The sequence below is a fragment of the Arabidopsis lyrata genome, assembly GCF_000004255.2.
Source record: "Arabidopsis lyrata subsp. lyrata unplaced genomic scaffold ARALYscaffold_1, whole genome shotgun sequence".
NCBI lineage: Eukaryota > Viridiplantae > Streptophyta > Magnoliopsida > Brassicales > Brassicaceae > Arabidopsis > Arabidopsis lyrata.
The window spans coordinates 784,120-804,962 of record NW_003302555.1 but is presented as its reverse complement, the minus strand read 5'-3'; the positions used below and the strand labels follow the sequence as shown (position 1 = coordinate 804,962).

The following is a 20,843-nucleotide window of genomic DNA, read 5'->3' as shown; positions in this document are numbered from 1 at the left end:
AACGTCGGTCAAACTTTGACTAGTAGATAAAAGACTATTCTTGTTGTCGTTAATCGCGCCATGGTTGATATTTTCTCCGATTATATTGTTTTTTAATTTATATTAACGATATATCAAAGTCTTGAACCAATAGAAAAGACAAATCATACATTACTCAGCTGGACTTGAAATAACAAAGAGTATTCAAGATTGGTGGCGCCGAGTTTTTTTTCTTGTTTTTGTTTATTCACTAAGTTACTGTGTTTTAGTTGTATAAATACACTTCCCCATATGTGTATTTCTTTTCATCAACAACAAAGATCTCTCTACTTTTATAAATCTCCACTTCAAGAACACTAAAAACATCATTAATTAACTAATGGCAGGAATCAAAGTTTTCGGTCACCCAGCTTCCACAGCCACTAGAAGAGTTCTCATCGCTCTACACGAGAAGAATCTCGACTTCGAATTCGTTCATATCGAGCTCAAAGATGGTGAACACAAGAAAGAACCTTTCATCTTTCGCAACGTGAGTACATATAATATTTGTCATAAGAAAATATTGTTTCATTTATATACTGAATCTTGATCTGAAAAATCTTGAATATTGCTTTGCAGCCTTTTGGTAAAGTTCCAGCCTTTGAAGATGGAGACTTCAAGCTTTTCGGTAAGCAGCAAAACACTTAAATTTAGGCCTAATCATACTTAAATCACTTAAATTCTTTTTTCTTTTTTTCTATAAATTCAATTAAAGAAAGCAGAAACACTAAAGTTTTTTTATGTTTCTGTTGACAGAATCAAGAGCAATTACTCAATACATAGCTCATTTTTACTCAGACAAAGGAAACCAACTTGTCTCCCTTGGCTCCAAGGCCATTGCGGTCATAGCCATGGGCATTGAAATTGAATCGCATGAGTTTGACCCAGTTGGTTCCAAGCTTGTTTGGGAGCAAGTCTTTAAGCCTTTGTATGGTATGACCACAGACAAAACCGTTGTTGAAGAGGAAGAGGTTAAGTTAGCCAAAGTTCTCGATGTTTACGAACACAGGCTTGGTGAGTCTAAGTATTTGGCTTCTGATCACTTCACTTTGGTCGATCTTCACACTATCCCTGTGATTCAATACTTACTTGGTACTCCAACTAAGAAACTCTTCGACGAGCGTCCACATGTCAGTGCTTGGGTTGCTGACATCACTTCTAGGCCATCTGCTCAGAAGGTTCTTTAAGCGAATCAAAAACTGTTAATCAGAAGATTGAATAAAGTGGCGATGACCTCATTGCCCCAATTCTCATAAACAATATAAGTGGCGATGACCAAATTCTCATAAACTCTTGTTTTGTTTTTTTTTGTGATTCCTCTGTTTTTTTGCTTCTGAGTGATTGGTTTGAATGTAATCTTCAATAATGACTCTTCATATATAATTAAAAATATATTTGTTACCCTAAAGTTTAGCTACTAAGTAGTGTCGATCTCTTATGACAAAAAAAAAAAAAAAGGAGTAGTGTTGATCTCATTCTTGAAAGGAGTATAATTCTTGAAAGGAGTATAATTCTTGAAAGATGGATGACTTGAGATTTTAATTTTGTCATTGTAAGGAAGAAATTGACTGTTGACTTTTAATGCTTCTTAAACAGTTGAAGGACTAAATTTGCAATTTTATTAGACTATTAAACTTCATATTTAGACAGAATCACATTCAGTTATTAAAATATTACAACAACACTAACTCCAAATTAGTTCTGCTACTCATCAAATCACTAATCTTCGTCGTTTTCCTAATCGAACAACGTTTTTTTTTTTTTTCTGGGGTCTAATTTGTACCAAATATAAATTTCGAGATAATATTCAAAGAAGTTGGAAGAATAAATATTATTTCCGAAATAAAACTATGGAAAAAACGGAAGCTTTTTTAAGATAAAAGTTTGTTTTTTGTTTTTTTCGTAAACGTAGAAGAAAATTGAATGGCTGTGGCAACAGCTCCGTCGCTAAACCGCCATTTCCTCTGCCGCGTCTCGAACCCTTACTCGAGAGTTAAGCAACGACGGCCATGGCTGCCACCAGGAGACGCTACCCTTTTCAATTCTCGCCGGAGTTGGGATTCCCATCTCCTTTTTTTCGCTTCCTCTTCTTCTTCTCCTTCGTCGTCGCCTCCGTCTCCAAATTCACCGACGGATGATCTCACGGCAGAGTCGTGCGTCAATACTGGTCTTGATCTCTTTAAGAGAGGACGGGTAAGTTCTAGAGTTCGATGACGGTTCGAATGGTTTTGTGGTCGTAGGTGAATATGTTTCACTCGTTTTTTGGGTTTTCTGTGTCTTGCTCTCTTTGGTTGTTCATGTCTTCTATTGCGACGTTTGTATGATTCTGTATATTGGGTAAACCCTAATTCGATGAAATTTACTTACTTTCGCCACTCGCTAGTTGATGCTTGTAACTTTAAAAGGGATACTTTTTGTCTGATCGTTGCTAGTTTCTTGATCTTAATGGAGATTTTATGTTTGAAACTTGGAAAACAAAATTAGCAATTCTCTACATTCGCTTGTACTAGTTATAAATGTTGACACTTGGGGATAGCAAAAGATTTAGTTGATTTGTCATGTTGGGGGTTCTTTCAGGTCAAAGATGCTCTTGTTCAGTTTGAAACTGCACTGAGTTTGGATCCAAATCCTATTGAGTCACAAGCTGCTTACTATAACAAAGCATGTTGTCATGCTTACCGGTAAGAACCTTGAACCATGTGCCGATGAAACTGCCTTATAATTTACTGATTTGAAAGATCCTGATGAGATTATGTTGTCTTTCATTTCATCCCTATTGTTTATCGTCTTGAGGTAGGGGCGAAGGAGAAAAGGCTGCTGATTGCTTGCGAATTGCGTTAAGAGATTATAATCTGAAGTTTGCCACTATTCTTAATGATCCTGATTTAGCATCCTTTCGCGCATTACCCGAGTTTAAGGAGCTGCAAGAAGAGGTCTTGTAATCTCCTTTTGTATATCGTTTTCTTATCCCAAGAAAAACTTTCTTATTGGTGAAAACTTCTTCCAATTGTTTCAGGCTAGGTTAGGCGGGGAAGATATTGGCGATAGTTTCCGGAGAGATCTGAAACTTATCAGTGAAGTACGAGCACCGTTTCGTGGCTTTAGAAAATTCTTTTATTTTGCCTTTGCAGCAGCAGCGGGTATCTCAACATTCTTTACCGTACCAAGACTGATTCAGGCAATCAGAGGCGGTGATGGTGCTCCAGATCTTCTGGAAACGACGGGAAATGCTGCAATTAACATTGGAGGTGAGTCATAGACAATACTTGAATTTAAAATTCCATTTTTTTCTCTGCTATGTGAGTAAGCTTTCGGAACAGCAATGTGCAGGTATTGTTGTTCTGGTTTCACTGTTCCTTTGGGAAAACAAGAAAGAGGAAGAACAAATGGTACAAATAACTCGAGACGAAACTCTCTCCCGGTTGCCTCTACGCCTGTCAACCAACCGTGTTGTTGAACTTGTGCAGCTAAGGGATACAGTTCGACCCGTGAGTTTCTTGTTCCACTTTTTACTGCCTCAAGTGTTAATAAGCCTTTGAGTTTCTGAATATTGATTGACATTGTCGTTAGGTTATTCTAGCTGGGAAAAAAGAGACTGTTACACTCGCGATGCAAAAAGCAGATCGGTTCAGAACCGAGCTCCTAAGACGAGGTGTTCTCTTAGTTCCTGTGGTATGGGGTGAACGTAAAACACCGGAAATCGAGAAAAAAGGTTTTGGAGCTTCTTCAAAGGCAGCTACATCTCTTCCTTCAATTGGGGTAACGAGAAGATTCTGTCTTGGAACAAAACAAACAAAATTCTCCTTCATTCTCATTTTGTAATGCAGTGATTTTTCTTTACTTGATAGGAAGATTTCGATACACGGGCTCAATCGGTAGTAGCCCAATCAAAGCTGAAAGGTGAAATCAGGTTCAAGGCTGAGACTGTTTCGCCTGGTGAATGGGAAAGGTTGAAACTTTAATCACCTTATTGCTGATCAAATTTTGATAGAAGAAAGATAGAAACTTTGTTTTTGAGTCTTAAAATGTCTCTGGTTTTGTTTGTTTCAGGTGGATAAGAGATCAACAGATATCTGAAGGAGTTAACCCGGGCGATGACGTGTACATTATACTGCGGTTAGATGGTCGAGTCCGCAGATCGGGTAGAGTAAGTTCCATCTAGACACCTTTCCTCTCTTGCTTTCTCATGTTTGATGGAAAAGTAGTTTTGGTTGTTGGTTGATATCGACTTGTTGGTTTTTGAAGCGGTTTTGTGCATTGTAAGAAATAATAACTCTGTTTTTTCAGGGGATGCCGGATTGGGCTGAGATATCGAAGGAGTTGCCGACGATGGATGACGTGCTCAGCAAGTTAGAAAGATGAAACTGTGAAGCTTTCTGACATATTGTATCTTCTTCATAAAACCTTAGAAGAGTGCTCATAGGAGAAGAAAAGGTCTTTATTGTTTGTTTGTGTTGTTCACAAGTCCGTGAGATTGATACTTGCATTTTTAAAAGGAAAATATTTCTATTAATAACCGTGTTTTTTCCCAAAAAATGTTAATGCAATTGTATTTTTTTGTCTTTAGTGAGTTAGTGTTGTCATCTTCTATGATTTCTAAGAACCTGATTAGCTTAGATTGGTTTCCTATGAAATTTATTAGTATTATCATGTTTTTATGAGACGACTGATCCATGGCTCTGATTCTGAAGATGTTATATGAACGCGTTTTGTGATTCGATGAGACAAAGAAAATTAGGATTTGGCTTTTTGGAAGTCTTGTATATTTAAAACATGATTTATGTAAAAGTTGTAGTCTAATACTAATAATTCTAGATTATATTAGTTAAGGAAGGATTAGGTTATATTTTTTTAGTTTTATTGGGATAACGATGGCCCAACTCTTTTCATAGTCGTTGGGAAGAGAAGATGAATCATATCATAGCTTTTTGTTGTTTCAAAGTTATGGATTTTTATTTTAAAAGTGAACTATGATAATATATTTTTGAGTATTTGTTATTCAGTAGTTAAAAAGTTGGTACCAAACGTAATTTACAATGACTAGTATTGATCTCGGTAGATGCCAATGAGCATTGTTTACTAAATGAAAGCTATCAAATTTCAGATAGTGAATGAAGGATATAATCAAAATCCATAAAATGAATCAAATACCTTAAAGAAAAGTAATTTGTAACTTAATATATCCAAGATTAAGGAACAAGTCAATTATGATAATGTCATCTAGATTCAGTGCTTTCAGATCATAAAACATGATAGTGTTGATTTTTAAAATTCAAATGAATAATGAGAAAAGGCTTGACCCCTCCAATATTCCAAATCTTTTTGGTTCAATTCGTGTCGGCTCTAACAAATATTCAACCACTCCCAACAATTCTCCAATTTATAATTTGCATATATGATTTTGATATTTCATTGTCAAATCGAAATTTATTTCTGTTAATATAGAGATACATAAAAAAAAAAAAATTCGCATTATAATGTTCAAACAATTCTGTTGTAACTACAGAAATTAAATAATTCTAAATCAAAGCTCGTTAAATTTTCAAAATTTGAAAACAACAAGAGAAAAATGATAGGTACTAATAGATTAACAAGTTATTGTCATGCTATCTTTTATTTTTTAAGAAAAAAACAAACTGAAATTTTTAATAAGAACACAAAAGTAGAACTAGAAAAAACAACTTCAACCACTACGAAATTAAAAAATCGAGTCCATGCACTCACCATGTATATATAAACATTAACTTAAGCAATAATAATCAAACCATAGAACGATAGAACCATAGAAAGAAGGAAGACAAAAAAAAATGGCCAAGTCCTTCCCTCTGTTCTTAAGTCTTACGATTCTCATAATTTTCATCATCTCTTCACCTCCGGTCCAAGCCGGCTTCGCCAACAACCTCGATGGTCTAGAATGGGCTACGAATGGAGTCCATGGTTCAGGCTGCCACGGTTCAATAGCAGAGTGTATCGGAGCGGAGGAAGAAGAAATGGACTCGGAGATCAATAGAAGAATATTGGCGACCACAAAATACATAAGCTATCAATCTTTGAAACGGAACAGTGTGCCTTGTTCAAGAAGAGGTGCGTCTTATTACAATTGTCGGAACGGAGCTCAGGCTAATCCTTATAGTCGTGGTTGCAGCGCAATTTCTCGATGCAGGAGTTAGAATTACAAAAAAAGAAAGCTATATATCTTCTTGATCTTGACTTATGTTTTCTTTGATCCATCAAGTGTTTTTATTTTTATTAAATATTCATCATGTCTCTGCACAATAGTAAAAACCTATGTTTTGATCAAACCGGGTTGCTTTGTTATATTGTATGTGAATAATCAGGGTCTTAATGATCCATGAAGTGTTTGGTTTTAATTAAGGGATCTTTGAATACTCTCTGCACAGTACTAAAGTGTAAGAAACCTATGTTTGATGAAACCGGGTTTGGTTTGTACCTTAACCGCTTTCAAAGTCGTATTGAATAACCGGTTTCAAGTACTCAAGTTGTGTTACACACAAGTGAAGTGACCAACTCTCAACCTAACCCTTACCAACTATCAAACTCTCTACGCGTTTACGGGAACGGATAGGACATGTTGGCGAATTAATTTGTTTTTAAATGAATAGTATTATATATATATATATATATATATATATTGGTCGAATTGAACCATACCGGATGGTTAATTTTGAAATCCACTATGGATGGACTCTTGGAAACCTAAAAGGGAATACTACAAAATAAAAGTATAAAACATACTGAAATTATAACGAAAAGAGTGAAACATGCATACATAATTAAAAACAAATCAGCATTTTGGTTCTTGTCTAATCACTAGAGGTTTGTCCCAATAAAACATGTCGCTGATCAGCTTGACAACATCAATTTAATAAACCATTTTCATGTTATAATTTTATAGTTAAACCGTTCCATCGTTGAAAAAAAGAAGAGGTACAAATAAGTTTTTTTTTTCTTTTGAACAACAATAATATAGGTAGAAGATCCATAATTTTCTATCGTGATCCATAATAATGGATTTTTTTTTTCTTTTGTTAAAAAATATATATATATATATATATATTTTTTTTTTGTCAAAAAAAAATTATGGCAAAGTTTTGGAACATGTTTGCTTACGCTAGAAAAGAAAGAACATGAGTCAAGATGGTTTTTTTTTTTTGAACAACAATAATATAGGTAGAAGATCCATAATTTTCTATCGTGATCCATAATAATGGATTTTTTTTTCTTTTGTTAAAAAATAATTATTTTTATTTATTTTTTATTTTTTATTTTTTTTTGTCAAACTTAAAAAAAAAAAAATAAAAAAAAAATTAATTATGGCAAAGTTTTTGAACATGTTTGCTTACGCTAGAAAAGAAAGAACATGAGTCAAGATGGTTTTTTTTTTTTTTTTTTTTAAATCTTCTCCCTATTCTATTCCCAAATATCTAAAAAAAAAAAGAAGCTAGAGAAGATAATAATACTCAGGATTGAGTTTCTATTTTTATAAACAATAAAAACATCTTCTTCTTTTGTTGATTCTTATCCCAAAAATGATTTGGCCACAAAATTTTCTAATACCTTTTCCATTTCACCATTGATTTGTCTAGTCTTTTTCTTTTTCCCTGTTTCAATATAAGTGATGGATGTGAACCTAATGGGCTGGGTCTTAAAGGCAGACTACACTAATGGGCTTTTACCAATTACCCATTTCACTATTAATTGTCTACTTGCACAGTAAACAAACTTACTGCTCACATAATGGCGGGATCGATACACGTGCTTAATACAACATTCGGTTCGTTCCTAACTGCTACCGAGTTTGGTAGTTACCCCATAATTATTACCACAGTTGACCTTATTTTTAGGTTTGAAATTCATCTGTAACAGTAACACCATATTTGTGATGACCAAAACATGATATTTTAATCTAGTAAAACATACCAGGTTAGTTAAAAAATGCGTATAAATTAGCTGTAAGAATGTTACTTCAAAAGCAATAAAACGCATGTCAAGTTGTCAACATGTAAACCCAAACATTAACGATTAAAAATATACAATATCAGCCACAATAACAACAAGTAGCATACAGAGAATATTCTAATGTTTCCGGTCTATATGTAAATGGTCCTTTTTATATATTGACCGTTGGATGTTTTGGTTTTGAATCTGTACAAATAAAGTGAAGAGGAGAATCTACTTCTTCAATTCCCTCAAAAATATAAAATGCGTCTCTTCGGTCAAAAGCTCAAGTGGACCTGATTTTGTAATTAATTAATTTACTAGGAGAGTGAAAATAAAATACTTTCTTAAAGTAAAAAAAATGAGAGAATTGTTAATTTCCTTTTTAGAAATATGACAAAAAACGGAAAATGTAAAATATTAATAAAAAAGTCCAGATACGAACTTTTTTATAAGAAGAAGTTGCAGTTCTCTGAATATTTTAATTATTTATTTATTTGCAGTGAAAATCTCTCTTCTCTTTTATCTCTCTCTGGAAGCGTCTCTTCTTTGGATCAAGCGGCGGCGTTGAAGAAGAAGTAAGAGAAGTATGGTTGAGACCAGACGTAGCTCTTCTGCTTCCAAGCGTTTTTCAGCTGAAACAAGTTCATCCTCACGCCTTACCAAACGATCCAAGGTTAATATCGACACCAACGTTGCTGCTTCAAATCTCTTCTCTGCTTAATTCTGGATTTCGATTTGAGAGAGGATTAGGAAGGAGTTTAATCAATTCTTATTCTCCTGGATTTGAATCTGGGCTTTTGGAATTTCGTGTTGATTTTGAGTTTGTTTTGGTTTAGCGGGCTGCGGAACCGGCAGCATCTTCGTCGGCGAGTGAGGTGCCGATTGAAAATCAAGGACCGGTTTCGGATCCTGGATCGGAATCTGGAGAGCAAGAACTAAGAACTTCTGATCCGCAGAGTAATGATGCGGAAAGGCCAGTTAATAACACCGCTGTGCCCGCGATGGAGACCGACACAAATCCAGAAGTTGAAGGCTTGGTGACGCCTACACCTGCAGGTTCGCATGTTGCATCTTGTCCTTTCCTTACATAAAATGATCTCTTTTCTCATATGTTTCGTGTTGGTCTTGTTCAGGTGAAGTGGTGGTGGAAGCTGAGAAATCGAAATCCTCCAAGAAGCGGATTGCTAAGGCTCCTTGGGCCAAGCTACTTTCTCAGTATCCTCAGGTGTGTTTATTTGCTGTGACTGCTCTATATGTTGCTTGCATGTTTAGCAAATTGAGCCTACTAGTGGTTTTAGCTGTCTGCGATTCGGGAATTTAGTAAAGATCCTGGCTTTCCGTTTCGGAATCTTGCTGGTGAAATGTTAGTAATTGGTGATATAGTAGCTGATAAGTAAGAATTGTGAATTAGCGGCATATTTTAGTTGGAGACCATTGGTTGCTTCTAGCTTGCTACGGTTTTCTGAGTTTTCTGGCTAGTCTATCTAGGGATGTTTCAACTTCCAGTGACTCTACTTACTTTTGTGGTTTCTGACTGTCCTTATTTGCAATTTCAGAACCCTCATTGTGTCATGAGAGGCTCTGTGTTTACTGTTGGACGGCGAGGATGCGATTTATGTATCAGAGATCATTCTATGCCCAATGTTCTATGTGAATTAAGGCAGTCTGAGGTATGGACACTATCATCTGATTGATCTTCTACTACCCTACGGGACACAAAGCCTTTTACTTATTATGTTTTTTTGCAGCACGGAGGTCCATCGGTTGCATCACTGGAGATAATAGGGAATGGAGTACTTGTTCAGGTCAATGGCAAGATTTACCAAAGGAGTACTTGTGTTCATCTACGAGGTGGCGATGAAATTATCTTCAGCACCCCTGGGAAACATGCTTATGTATCCTTTTAAAAGTTCTCTGGAATGTTATCCACATTCCGTAATTAGGGATGATATATTTTTTTTTCTATTATATATCATCTATGAGGTTCTTATTATCTGTATTCAGTGTTTATCCTATTTTTTCCTTGACTAGTGTTCAGATATTTCAGCCTCTTAAAGATGAAAATCTAGCTACTCCAGATAGAGCTTCTTCATTGAGCATTTTTGAAGCGCAGAGTGCCCCTCTGAAAGGGCTTCATGTTGAGACAAGAGCAGGAGACTCTTCATCTTTATTGGCGTCTATATCAAAGTTACATAATGTCCCTTTTCTACCACCTACTGCTAAAAGTGTCAAAATTCAGCAAAATTCAGAGGTTCCTGTTCTACCTTCTAGCTGCAATGATTGTATTCTGGATGTTGACATGAACGATGATGATAGTCATAATGATCATGCTGCTATTGCTTCAACGGAGAAAACTGTTGCTTCGACCTCTTGTGCTGCCAACGATGACCTGAATGCAGATGGAAATGGAATGGATCCTTTTCAAGAAGCTGAGGGTGGAAATATTCCTGGTTCTGGTTATGAAATTAGACCAATTTTGAGTTTACTTGGGGATCCTTCTGAATTCGATTTAACGGGTAGCATTTCCAAAATACTGGTGGAAGAACGAAGGGAAGTGAGGGAAATGCTGAAAGAAAATGAACGTCCATCAGCTTCGGTGTTAACTAGACGTCAAGCACATAAGGATAGTTTGCGAGGAGGAATACTCAAACCTCAGGACATAGAAGTTTCTTTTGAGAACTTCCCATATTTCTTAAGGTCAGTCGTGCTTATAATTTTCTATGAGACTTATATTATACTTTGCTACGGCAAGATGAAAAACACGTACAGTACTGTGGTGTTCCAAGTTTGATAAACAACTTTCTGAATTCTCACAGTGGCACAACTAAGGATGTTTTGATGATATCAACATATGCCCATATGAAGTATGGAAGGGAGTATGCGAAGTATGCATCAGATTTGCCAACAGCGTGCCCCCGTATCTTGCTCTCTGGACCATCTGGTATAAGGGAAACTCTGGAAAAGTATTGTTTTTGATTCTTTTGTTTCTCATTTCCATTTCCCTAACAAAATTCTCATATGGAATATTTTGAAGGTTCTGAGATATATCAGGAAATGTTAGCAAAAGCGCTTGCGAAAAAATTTGGGGCCAAATTGATGATTGTTGACTCTCTCTTGTTACCTGGGGTAAACTTCCATTTTTCGTTTTTAAGCGTTTGATTGGATGCATATTTGTAACAAATTTTATGGTCTTATCTTAAAATCGTGAGCATATTGGTATTAAATTGGCACTGTGACTATTGGTTTCTTTAGAAGCTATATTTGTCCTGGCAATCTGTCAAGTTTTTGGGATTTACACAATACTGCTAGCATTGATTCTCTACTGTTTCTGGATGGCTTCAGGGATCAACACCCAAGGAGGCAGATTCTACCAAAGAAAGTTCTAGGCGTGAAAGACTGTCTGTGCTTGCTAAACGAGCTGTACAGGCTGCACAAGCTGCTGTTTTGCAGCATAAGAAACCAATTTCAAGTGTTGAGGCTGATATAACAGGTGGATCAGCATTGAGCTCTCAGGCTGTTCCGAGGCAAGAAGTATCAACTGCAACCTCTAAAAGTTATACCTTTAAAGCAGGTATGGTTGCTTATGTCTTGTTTTTTTTTTTTTTTTTTTTTTCGTTGTTGTGCCGCTTTCTGTGTTACTGAACAAACACTTCTGTAATTCTTAGGTGATCGAGTAAGGTTTCTAGGCCCTTCAACTTCTTCTCTTGCTTCTCTTGCTTCTCTCCAAGCTCCACCTAGGTATTGTTCTTTGTTTTTATTCTCTTCTTTTGTTTGAGGTGTTTTCATCTGAAGTAGGTTGTTGTTAGAAAAACTCAATTTATTTCTTTTTTTCATACTATTATTTCTAGGGGACCGGCAACAGGTTTTCAGGGAAAAGTACTCCTTGCATTTGAAGGCAATGGATCTTCAAAAATCGGGGTTAGATTTGATAGGTCGATACCAGATGGCAATGATCTTGGTGGTCTATGCGAAGAAGACCATGGTTTTTTTTGTACTGGTAATTTTCGTGCTAATATCTACTACACATTTGCGTTTAAAAGGTAATTGTAGTAATGACATTCTTCGTGTGCAGCGAGTTCTCTTCGGTTAGAAAGTTCTTCCAGTGATGATGCTGATAAACTTGCCATTAATGAAATCTTTGAGGTAGTTTCTTACCACTTTTTGTTGCCTATATTAAATCTCTGTCCTCGTAGCTACAGAAGCCTTTAATCTCTTTGAATGATATTGTAGGTGGCTTTTAGTGAAAGTGAAAGAGGGTCATTGATATTGTTCCTCAAAGACATTGAGAAATCTGTGTCGGGGAACACTGATGTGTATATAACTTTGAAGAGCAAGCTTGAGAATTTACCCGAGAATATTGTTGTCATAGCTTCGCAAACCCAGTTGGACAGCCGAAAGGAAAAAGTAGGATTTCTATTTAATCTCTCTTTTTGTATGCTTAAGCTGTCTTAAAAGACTTACGTTCTTCTCAAAATGGTTAATTTTTTATTGTTTGATATCTCATTTTCAGTCCCACCCTGGAGGTTTCTTGTTCACAAAGTTTGGCAGCAACCAGACAGCACTACTGGATCTTGCATTTCCGGTATGATAATCTTTAATAATTTCCATTTCAGGCAAATATTCTTTTTTTCCTGAATTTGTAACTTGTAAATGACGATGCAGCATATACCCATATACATAAAATTATATCCTATCTCTCTTGAATGTGTGAAGGAGTGATTTTTCATGTCATCTGCAGGATAATTTTGGTGGTAGACTGCAGGATAGGAACAAAGAAATGCCTAAATCAGTGAAACAAATCACTAGGCTATTTCCAAACAAAGTGACCATCCAGTTACCTGAGGTCTAAGCCTTTACTATTTTTTTTCTTGTTTACCATTTGTTTCTTTTTATTTCATTTTCGTTTGTTCTGAAAACATAACAGGATGAAGCTTTGCTGGTGGACTGGAAGGATAAACTTGAACGTGATACAGAGATCCTGAAGGCTCAAGCTAATATTACCAGCATCCGTGCGGTGAGCATCTTTCAGTGAAGTCCTATGTCTATATAAATATTCCTGCTTTTTCTTTTTGTGTGTGTTTCCTTATGTCTTTGTTAATGGTTCTTGGCAGGTCCTTAGCAAAAACCATCTAGTCTGCCCTGACCTTGAAACCTTGTGCATCAAAGACCAAACCCTTCCTTCTGATAGTGGGCATCTTCAACTTTTCCTTCTTTCTTTCTTTCTTCCTTGAGCATCTGGTTATTTGTCTAACCGAAAACCGTATGATTAATAGGTGTGGAGAAAGTGGTTGGCTTTGCTTTCAATCACCATCTTATGAACTGCGCAGAACCTACAGTCAAGGACGACAAGCTTATCATCTCGGCAGAAAGGTGAGCTTCTTCGAATAGAAATTCTGAAATATAGATCATGCAGATTCCGAGTGTGATATTTTCTTGCGTATAACCGTTTGGCATGTGTTGCAGCATCACATATGGCTTGGAGCTGTTGCATGGGATTCAAAACGAAAACAAGAGCACAAAGAAATCTCTGAAAGTAATATATAGAAATCTTATGCTATTTCGACTCTCAATTAACTTCTGGATTTTAACAATTACTATGCTATATTATTTTCAGGATGTTGTTACTGAGAATGAATTCGAGAAAAAACTCCTATCAGACGTCATTCCTCCAAGTGATATCGGTGTTTCTTTCAGTGATATTGGGGCTTTGGAAAATGTGAAAGATACCTTGAAGGAGTTGGTGATGCTTCCTCTTCAAAGACCCGAATTGTTTGGCAAAGGTCAACTTACAAAGGTACCTTTCTTGCTTTTTATTTATTTTCAAATGTCTATTTCATTCCATATTCTATGGAAACTGAAATATAACCGGGTTTTTTTCATGCAGCCTACAAAGGGTATACTGTTGTTTGGACCGCCTGGTACGGGGAAGACAATGTTGGCAAAAGCTGTAGCAACTGAGGCTGGTGCAAACTTCATCAATATATCAATGTCCAGCATTACTTCAAAGGTATTGATTACTTAAAACGGTTACCTGACTCTGTAATGTTTCCTTTGAGATTAGACTTGACTTGTAGATTTCGTGCAGTGGTTTGGTGAGGGAGAGAAGTACGTTAAAGCTGTTTTCTCTTTAGCAAGTAAGATAGCACCAAGCGTCATTTTTGTTGATGAGGTATGTTGTTAGACGTTAAGAACAGCTCTCCTCCGCTTTAAGCTTCTTTGAATACCTGTTTTTATTACAGTTCCTTTTTCCTTCTGAATATCTTTTGAACGGGAATAAAATTATGTAGGTTGATAGCATGCTCGGAAGACGTGAGAATCCAGGAGAACATGAAGCTATGCGTAAGATGAAGAACGAATTCATGATAAACTGGGACGGCTTACGCACAAAGGATAAAGAAAGAGTTTTAGTATTGGCTGCTACCAACAGACCATTTGACCTTGACGAAGCAGTAATTAGACGGCTTCCCCGAAGGTAATGATAAACTGTCAACTATTCTCTGATTTCTGTATCTTTGGCATCTTCGCTTAAGAGTAGATCTTCTGTGCAGGTTGATGGTTAATCTGCCGGATTCAGCAAACAGATCGAAGATCTTGAGTGTGATTTTGGCGAAAGAAGAGATGGCAGAAGACGTAGATTTAGAAGCAATAGCAAATATGACAGATGGGTACTCAGGGAGTGACTTAAAGGTCTGTAATTTCCTCCATCCAAAGCACAAACTGAAAATCCGTTTTATAAAAATCCACATTCTAATCAATTGTTTGGTCTGCAGAATCTTTGCGTGACCGCGGCACATCTTCCTATCCGAGAGATTCTGGAAAAAGAAAAGAAGGTTTGGCTCTGTTTTAAAAATCATAATAATGGTTATGATTTGTGGTTTCCGTATTTGAAACCATGCTATTGCTGACTCGCAGGAGAGAAGTGTGGCTCAATCCGAAAGCCGACCAATGCCACAATTATATAGCAGTAGAGACATTAGACCCTTGAACATGAATGATTTCAAGGCCGCACATGATCAGGTTTGAGAAACTGTAACATACAAATTAGTTTCACCATTTGGTCTAGTTTTGGGATTTAATGGAATGTTTTGTTATTGCTGTAAGGTATGTGCGAGTGTGTCGTCTGATTCATCGAACATGAATGAGCTCCAGCAATGGAACGAGCTCTACGGAGAAGGAGGCTCGAGGAAGAAGACATCACTGAGCTACTTCATGTAAAGAGAAAACAGAGAGGTTGTGTTTTCTAGTTTATCAATATATATTTAAATCTCTCTTTAATTTATATATTGTACAGAGAGATAGAGAGAGAAGAGAGTCCTCTTGAATTGTCTAAAAATGTTTTCTTCGGAGCTGCCTCAATTCTTTTCTTTCTTTCTCCAAAAAAAAACTCATAAACATCAGATATACAATCTGTTTACATGCTTGATTGATGTAATATGTTATCTATATGTAATGTATATAGAGTTTAGATATTTTTACTCCTAATTTTATATAATTTCTTATTTTTTGTGATGAAATTCATTATTTTTTTACTCTTAGTTAAAATGTCTTCAACTATACAAGTTTGCTTTAGTGGTAATGGTTGATAGGTTGAGAGAAACAGCCAGAGGGAATCTGAAACCAGAAGTCCACATTATCACGGAATATATTATGTTTTAACATAAATATTTTGTAATACTTAAGTCTTTTACAATTGAAAGCATTTTGTATGATTAAAAAATCTTTAGTTAAAATATCAAAACGGTTTACTTAACATACTATTTGAAAAAAAAATTAAAAAAGCGTTAAATATAAAAATCAAAATAGTTTAATATAAGGAAATTTGACTGAATCTACCACATTCCGGAATGTGGCATTCCAAATATAAAACGTTTTTGAAAAAATTTAAAACTTTACGAAGTGTTAAATTTATGACACTAAGCTTACGGACTAAAATGCTAAATCTAGTTTGATTTCGACATATTTAAATTTAATACTTAATTTTTTTTTCTTAAAAGAGTTTGTAAAATCAAATTTGTTTAGTTAAAACATTATTTGTGAAAAACCTTAAAACTTAATCAAGTGTTAAATATAATTTACGTGAAACATGTTGAACTTATAACAGCACTAGACTTACGGACCAAAAAGACGGGATGCTAAGTCTGGTTTATTTTCAACATATTTAAATTTAAAACTTAATTACAATTTTTTTTTTGTAAAATTCAAACACTATTAGTTATATATCAAAACAATTTACTTCAAAAATTATTTTTGAAAACCGTTTAAAACATAACTAAGTGTTAAATTTTAATTACATGAAAACATGTTGAACTTATGACACCTCAAGACTTACGGACCAAAAGGATGGGATGCTAAGCCCAACGTGTTTTCAAGCTATTTAAATTTAACATTTAGTTTTGTTTTTAAACAAAAATATTTTGTAAAATTCAAAAACTTTTAGTTAAAAATCAAAACAATTTACTTAAAACATTATTTTTGAAAACCGTTTAAAACATAACTAAGTGTTAAATCTTAATTACGTGAAAACATGTTGAACTTATACACCGCAAGACTTACGGACCAAAAGGACGGGATGCTAAACCCAACTTGTTTTCAAGCTATTTAAATTTAACACTTAGTTTTGTTTTTAAACAAAAATATTTTGTAAAATTCAAAAACTTTTAGTTAAAAATCAAAACAATTTACTTAAAACATTATTTTTGAAAACCGTTTAAAAATAACTAAGTGTTAAATCTTAATTACGTGAAAACATGTTGAACTTATACACCGCAAGACTTACGGACCAAAAGGACGGGATGCTAAGCCCAACTTGTTCTCAAGCTATTTAAATTTAACACTTAGTTTTGTTTTTAAACAAAAACATTTTGTAAATTAAAAATATTTACTTAAAACATTATTTTTAAAAACCGTTTAAAACATAACTAAGTGTTAAATTTTAATTACGTAAAAACATGTTGAACTTATACACCGCAAAACTTACGGACCAAAAGGACGGGATGCTAAGTCCAACTTGTTTTCAAGCTATTTAAATCTAACACTTAGTTTTGTTATTAAACAAAAACATTTTGTAAAATAAAAAAAATACTTCAAATATTATTTTTGAAAACCGTTTAAAACATAACTAAGTGTTAAATTTTAATTACGTAAAAACATGTTGAACTTATACACCGCAAGACTTACGGACCAAAAAGGACGGGATGCTAAGCCCAACTTGTTTTCAAGCTATTTAAATCTAACACTTAGTTTTGTTTTTAAACAAAAACAATTTGTAAAATAAAAAAAATAGTGTTAAAAAAACTTAGTTTTATTTTTAAAACAAAAACATTTTCTATCTTATTTTAACGAATAATAGAAGAAATAACTTACAGAGAATTAGTAGTGTTGATGATAGTGTTTGTCCACAAATCTAGTAGGCGATAATTTCCAATAGGCTGAAATTGAATATAACGAAGAAAGGAGTCAATATTGGTTGAGAGGGATAAATAATAAATAAAGTTAGAAAGAGATGAAAATAAAGAAAAGCAGAGAGGATTTTGGAGATTACTTACAGGTCAAGAAAGAGAGGATTATGAGATTGGTGTTATTGTTGAGTCATAACAGCATCATCCCTAATTATGCCAAGAGAGTGAGCCAAAATTATGCTGTTGAATGGTTTTGCTCATTGATAAGGTGTTACTCGGCTGTGACCTAATCGACGATTGAGCCTTGCTGCTGCCTCTCCGATCCGGTGATAGAAACAAAAGACCATCACTGTAATCAAACGCCGACGACATTCTTTTTCTGAATCTTCTTCATCCTTCAAATTAACAATCGACGGTAAATAGTCACCTGTTTCACAGAATACAAAACAAACCCTATCAAAATCCCAGATTAAACAAGCAACGAAACTCACACCAAAATAGTTTCGGAGCAGACGTACCGACTCAGTAAAACTCAACCAGATTCAGAAGAACAACACGAAAAGATATAGCTTGTTCTCATCGCCATTGCAACGTTCTCTCTCTCATGATATAATTTTGATTTCTCTAGAAGAAATAATAAGAGATTATGTTTATATTTATAAACAGGTGTTCCGTCGTTGTCTCGGAAAAAAAAAGGAAATTTCCTTTACACATGTTATATCAGAAAAAGTAAATCACTCGGATCAATAATAAAAATAAAAATGGAAAATAACCAAAAAGAAAAGGAAATGTTTTTTTTTTTTTTTTTTTTTTTTTTTGAACAAAGAAGAAAAGGAAATGTTATGTTTTTTTTTTTTTGTTGAAAATTTGCTTTTGCATTAAATTACAATAAGCCGAGCCGACTGTAGTGGTTGTTGGGCTTTAGACCCACTAAACATAAATGAAAAGGGCTGTATAACGAAACCCACAAGAACAATAACCCAATTTGGGTCCACAATGAAAATAGCCCACCCAACGCCCAAAGTTTGTCATTAACCAAATAATGGCTGCTAATAATAATAGTCACGAACGAACAAGAGATAATCAATTCGGCGAAGAAGAGTTTCGTCGCTATTGAAGATGTCACGGTGAAGTCGTGAGTTTTGTCACGAAAAATAAAAGGAAATCGATACGACGTCGTTTGGAGTGATGACGTCATCTGTTTCGTTGGCGAATTGATGAGTCAATGCGAGAAACCTCTGTTTGAGATTTGAGGGTTTCTTATCGAATTTGATTTGGTTGATCTCTTCTCCCCCATATAATTCTATTTTTTTTTTCCCTTAATTGCAAGCAAAATATCTCTACCTGATTTATTTTTTAAAATAATAACAACAAAAGAACTATGGGTTAAAAAAAGAAGACACCTTTTCGTGGTTGGAAAAAGTCACGTTTTTCTAGTTTAATAAGATGGAGACGTGGCCTTGTCTGAAAAGTCAACGTTTGGTCGTTTCGGTGAGGTACTGTCTATATTTAATTTTGCAGCAACCAGCAGAGTGATTGAATGAATAATACATAAATAAAAAGGTTATCAGAAACAATTCCTTCTTCATCTTCTTCTCTCCGATGTCTGCCATGGATGTTATGCTTCACTCTTCAAGCTTTCTCCTCCCTTCGAATCCCGTCGACGATACTACAGGGACGAGATACGCTCTCATTGTTCTTAACCAGAGTTTACCACGATTCGCTCCTCTTCTCTGGGAACATGGTACTGATGAATGATGAATCGCTCTATTCTTCAGAATATATGACTCTGTGATTTTTTGGGTTTTAGGTTTATTTATTTGGTTTCGAATTTCTGTGTAGAACAGCAAAACTTCGTCTCTGTGCTGATGGAGGCGCTAATCGCATCTACGACGAATTACCTCTCTTCTTCCCTCATGAAGACGCTTTGGCCATTCGAAACAGGTCTCTCTCTCTCTCTCTCTCTCTCTCTCTCTCTCTCATTCCTTGAAATCTGATACTCTTTCTTCGGAATTTGGAGATTATTATTCAATTTGTTGTTCCTAGTGATGGTTTATTGGAATAATTAGCCTAAATTTGAGCTGGAGATTGTTTTGTATGAGTTCATAGATTCACCTTCTTCTTATCTTTATGATTTGATAGATTTGATGTATATTACATAGACAAAGGTTTCATGAAGAAGAACTTGAATCTGGAAAATCTTGTATTTTAGGTATAAGCCGGATGTTATCAAGGGAGATATGGATTCTATTCGGCGTGACGTCCTCGACTTTTATGTTAACTTGGTAAGCTCTTTGTGTGATTACATTTTTAGAATCATTGTGTGTGGTGTCTTTGTTAGATCGAACATGCTTTCTCTGTTTTTTTCTCTCCAGGGAACTAAAGTTATAGATGAATCTCAAGATCAAGATACCACTGATCTTGATAAATGCATTTTGTATATCCGTGACTCTACTTTGAATCAAGAGAGTTCCAGAGTAAGTTTTTTTATTTATTAAGAATGCTCTCTGCCTTTGTTTCTCTGCAACGTTTTCGCCTTATTTTTTCTATGTTTCTTCTGTCAGCTCCATATTCTTGCCACTGGAGCACTTGGTGGAAGATTTGATCATGAAGCCGGTAATATCAATGTCTTATATCGATATCCAGATACAAGGATAGTCCTTTTATCTGATGATTGCCTCATCCAACTCCTTCCAAAGAGTCATCGACATGAAATACATATTCAGTCTTCTCTTGAAGGACCTCACTGTGGACTCATACCCATTGGAACTCCATCTGCTAAAACCACAACCTCAGGGCTTAAATGGGATCTCGGTAAGTAACATTTTGCATCATCATCATTATCATTATCAGCATCATCAGATCGATCTAACTATACTTTATATCTGTTTTTTTTTTTATAATCGTCTTAAAGCCAACACTGAGATGAGATTTGGTGGGTTGATAAGTACATCAAACTTGGTTAAAGAAGAGAAAATCACAGTCGAATCGGATTCGGATCTTCTCTGGACTATATCCATCAAGAAAACAGGACTTTCCATAGAAGACCATACACCTTAGGCGCGGTAACAAAAACACATTTTAGTTTTATACGCCACTATTATATTCCTGACGCGTCGAATTACTTCAACATTATTGTGTTGATTTGTTTTCACTGTACCAGCAATGATACCTGTTACCTGTACCATTACTGTCGTTATACATAAGATTATTATTTCTTTGGTTTTGTCATTTTTATGTGAGGCTTCTTTGATTTAACTCAAAATTGTGATTGGATGTTGGTTAGATATTGGAATCTACTTGTGCCGTATATGAGAACAGACAAAATTCAAAAGGTGAATGACTACGATAGGGCATATGATTGCTTTAAAAGAAAAACACACTTTGTATTTGTGATTGCGATTACATGTTACAGAAACATTAATATGAAGAGAAAAAGCAAATATAAACATTAAAAAAAAAAGA

General features: G+C 35.1%; 5 protein-coding genes and 1 long non-coding RNA gene across 8 annotated transcripts; 5 read left to right on the top strand and 1 right to left on the bottom strand.

Annotated features, from left to right (window-relative positions):
- Window positions 1-74: 74 nt before the first annotated feature.
- On the top strand, window positions 75-1,426 carry LOC9328198 (glutathione S-transferase F7). The gene is made up of 3 exons (XM_021011204.1): window positions 75-508; window positions 598-646; window positions 775-1,426. Exons 1-3 carry the CDS (start codon window positions 359-361, stop codon window positions 1,203-1,205), a joined length of 630 nt encoding a protein of 209 aa, XP_020866863.1. The 5' UTR covers window positions 75-358; the 3' UTR covers window positions 1,206-1,426.
- A 415-nt stretch (window positions 1,427-1,841) lies between these two features.
- Window positions 1,842-4,554, top strand: LOC9328197 (protein LOW PSII ACCUMULATION 1, chloroplastic). The gene is made up of 9 exons (XM_002892089.2): window positions 1,842-2,211; window positions 2,596-2,699; window positions 2,816-2,951; window positions 3,035-3,266; window positions 3,349-3,506; window positions 3,589-3,777; window positions 3,867-3,967; window positions 4,069-4,165; window positions 4,306-4,554. Exons 1-9 carry the CDS (start codon window positions 1,942-1,944, stop codon window positions 4,378-4,380), a joined length of 1,362 nt encoding a protein of 453 aa, XP_002892135.1. The 5' UTR covers window positions 1,842-1,941; the 3' UTR covers window positions 4,381-4,554.
- Window positions 4,555-5,771: 1,217 nt separating this feature from the next.
- LOC9328196 (protein RALF-like 1) lies at window positions 5,772-6,409 on the top strand. Its single transcript, XM_002892088.2, has one exon. The coding sequence runs from the start codon at window positions 5,826-5,828 to the stop codon at window positions 6,186-6,188; it is 363 nt and encodes a 120-aa protein (XP_002892134.2). The 5' UTR covers window positions 5,772-5,825; the 3' UTR covers window positions 6,189-6,409.
- Window positions 6,410-8,484: 2,075 nt separating this feature from the next.
- Window positions 8,485-15,455, top strand: LOC9325491. Its single transcript, XM_021011668.1, has 27 exons — window positions 8,485-8,653; window positions 8,817-9,036; window positions 9,114-9,205; window positions 9,537-9,650; window positions 9,729-9,875; window positions 10,019-10,677; window positions 10,797-10,921; window positions 11,015-11,106; window positions 11,323-11,551; window positions 11,646-11,718; window positions 11,829-11,977; window positions 12,053-12,123; window positions 12,211-12,384; window positions 12,491-12,562; window positions 12,719-12,823; window positions 12,905-12,994; window positions 13,092-13,167; window positions 13,254-13,350; window positions 13,444-13,513; window positions 13,595-13,774; window positions 13,865-13,987; window positions 14,066-14,149; window positions 14,268-14,452; window positions 14,529-14,667; window positions 14,751-14,810; window positions 14,893-14,997; window positions 15,082-15,455. The coding sequence occupies exons 1-27, from the start codon at window positions 8,567-8,569 to the stop codon at window positions 15,193-15,195; spliced, it is 3,732 nt and encodes a 1,243-aa protein (XP_020867327.1). The 5' UTR covers window positions 8,485-8,566; the 3' UTR covers window positions 15,196-15,455.
- A 74-nt stretch (window positions 15,456-15,529) lies between these two features.
- On the bottom strand, window positions 15,530-18,050 carry LOC9325490. Its single transcript, XR_002329248.1, has 4 exons — window positions 17,897-18,050; window positions 17,526-17,805; window positions 17,344-17,408; window positions 15,530-15,591 (listed from the first exon to the last, which is right to left on the bottom strand). It is a non-coding gene; the product is annotated as an uncharacterized LOC9325490 (long non-coding RNA).
- An 805-nt stretch (window positions 18,051-18,855) lies between these two features.
- LOC9328194 (thiamine pyrophosphokinase 1) lies at window positions 18,856-20,612 on the top strand. 3 transcript variants are annotated; one of them, XM_021014765.1, is made up of 6 exons: window positions 18,856-19,122; window positions 19,226-19,322; window positions 19,591-19,663; window positions 19,754-19,855; window positions 19,943-20,192; window positions 20,293-20,611. In XM_021014765.1, exons 1-6 carry the CDS (start codon window positions 18,981-18,983, stop codon window positions 20,436-20,438), a joined length of 810 nt encoding a protein of 269 aa, XP_020870424.1. In that variant the 5' UTR covers window positions 18,856-18,980; the 3' UTR covers window positions 20,439-20,611. The 3 variants fall into 3 exon arrangements, with proteins under 3 accessions (XP_020870424.1, XP_020870423.1, XP_020870425.1); XM_021014766.1 differs by having other exon boundaries at window positions 18,934-19,122; window positions 19,221-19,322; window positions 20,293-20,612; XM_021014764.1 differs by having other exon boundaries at window positions 18,897-19,122; window positions 19,591-19,855; window positions 20,293-20,612.
- The last annotated feature ends 231 nt before the right edge of the window (window positions 20,613-20,843 follow it).

Excerpts from the sequence above, each read along its gene's own strand:
- LOC9328197 (XM_002892089.2), top strand. The coding sequence starts at position 1,942 with ATGGCTGTGGCAACAGCTCCGTCGCTAAACCGCCATTTCCTCTGCCGC. Across the intron at positions 2,700-2,815 it reads GCATGTTGTCATGCTTACCG|GGGCGAAGGAGAAAAGGCTG; the intron begins GTAAGAACCTTG and ends GTCTTGAGGTAG. Across the intron at positions 3,778-3,866 it reads CATCTCTTCCTTCAATTGGG|GAAGATTTCGATACACGGGC; the intron begins GTAACGAGAAGA and ends TTTACTTGATAG.
- LOC9325491 (XM_021011668.1), top strand. The coding sequence starts at position 8,567 with ATGGTTGAGACCAGACGTAGCTCTTCTGCTTCCAAGCGTTTTTCAGCT. Across the intron at positions 9,206-9,536 it reads TACTTTCTCAGTATCCTCAG|AACCCTCATTGTGTCATGAG; the intron begins GTGTGTTTATTT and ends TTGCAATTTCAG. Across the intron at positions 13,168-13,253 it reads CCAAACCCTTCCTTCTGATA|GTGTGGAGAAAGTGGTTGGC; the intron begins GTGGGCATCTTC and ends TATGATTAATAG.
- LOC9328198 (XM_021011204.1), top strand. The coding sequence starts at position 359 with ATGGCAGGAATCAAAGTTTTCGGTCACCCAGCTTCCACAGCCACTAGA. Across the intron at positions 509-597 it reads AACCTTTCATCTTTCGCAAC|CCTTTTGGTAAAGTTCCAGC; the intron begins GTGAGTACATAT and ends ATTGCTTTGCAG. Across the intron at positions 647-774 it reads TGGAGACTTCAAGCTTTTCG|AATCAAGAGCAATTACTCAA; the intron begins GTAAGCAGCAAA and ends TTCTGTTGACAG.
- LOC9328196 (XM_002892088.2), top strand. The coding sequence starts at position 5,826 with ATGGCCAAGTCCTTCCCTCTGTTCTTAAGTCTTACGATTCTCATAATT.
- LOC9328194 (XM_021014764.1), top strand. The coding sequence starts at position 18,981 with ATGTCTGCCATGGATGTTATGCTTCACTCTTCAAGCTTTCTCCTCCCT. Across the intron at positions 19,123-19,225 it reads TCCTCTTCTCTGGGAACATG|CAAAACTTCGTCTCTGTGCT; the intron begins GTACTGATGAAT and ends TGTGTAGAACAG. Across the intron at positions 20,193-20,292 it reads AGGGCTTAAATGGGATCTCG|CCAACACTGAGATGAGATTT; the intron begins GTAAGTAACATT and ends ATCGTCTTAAAG.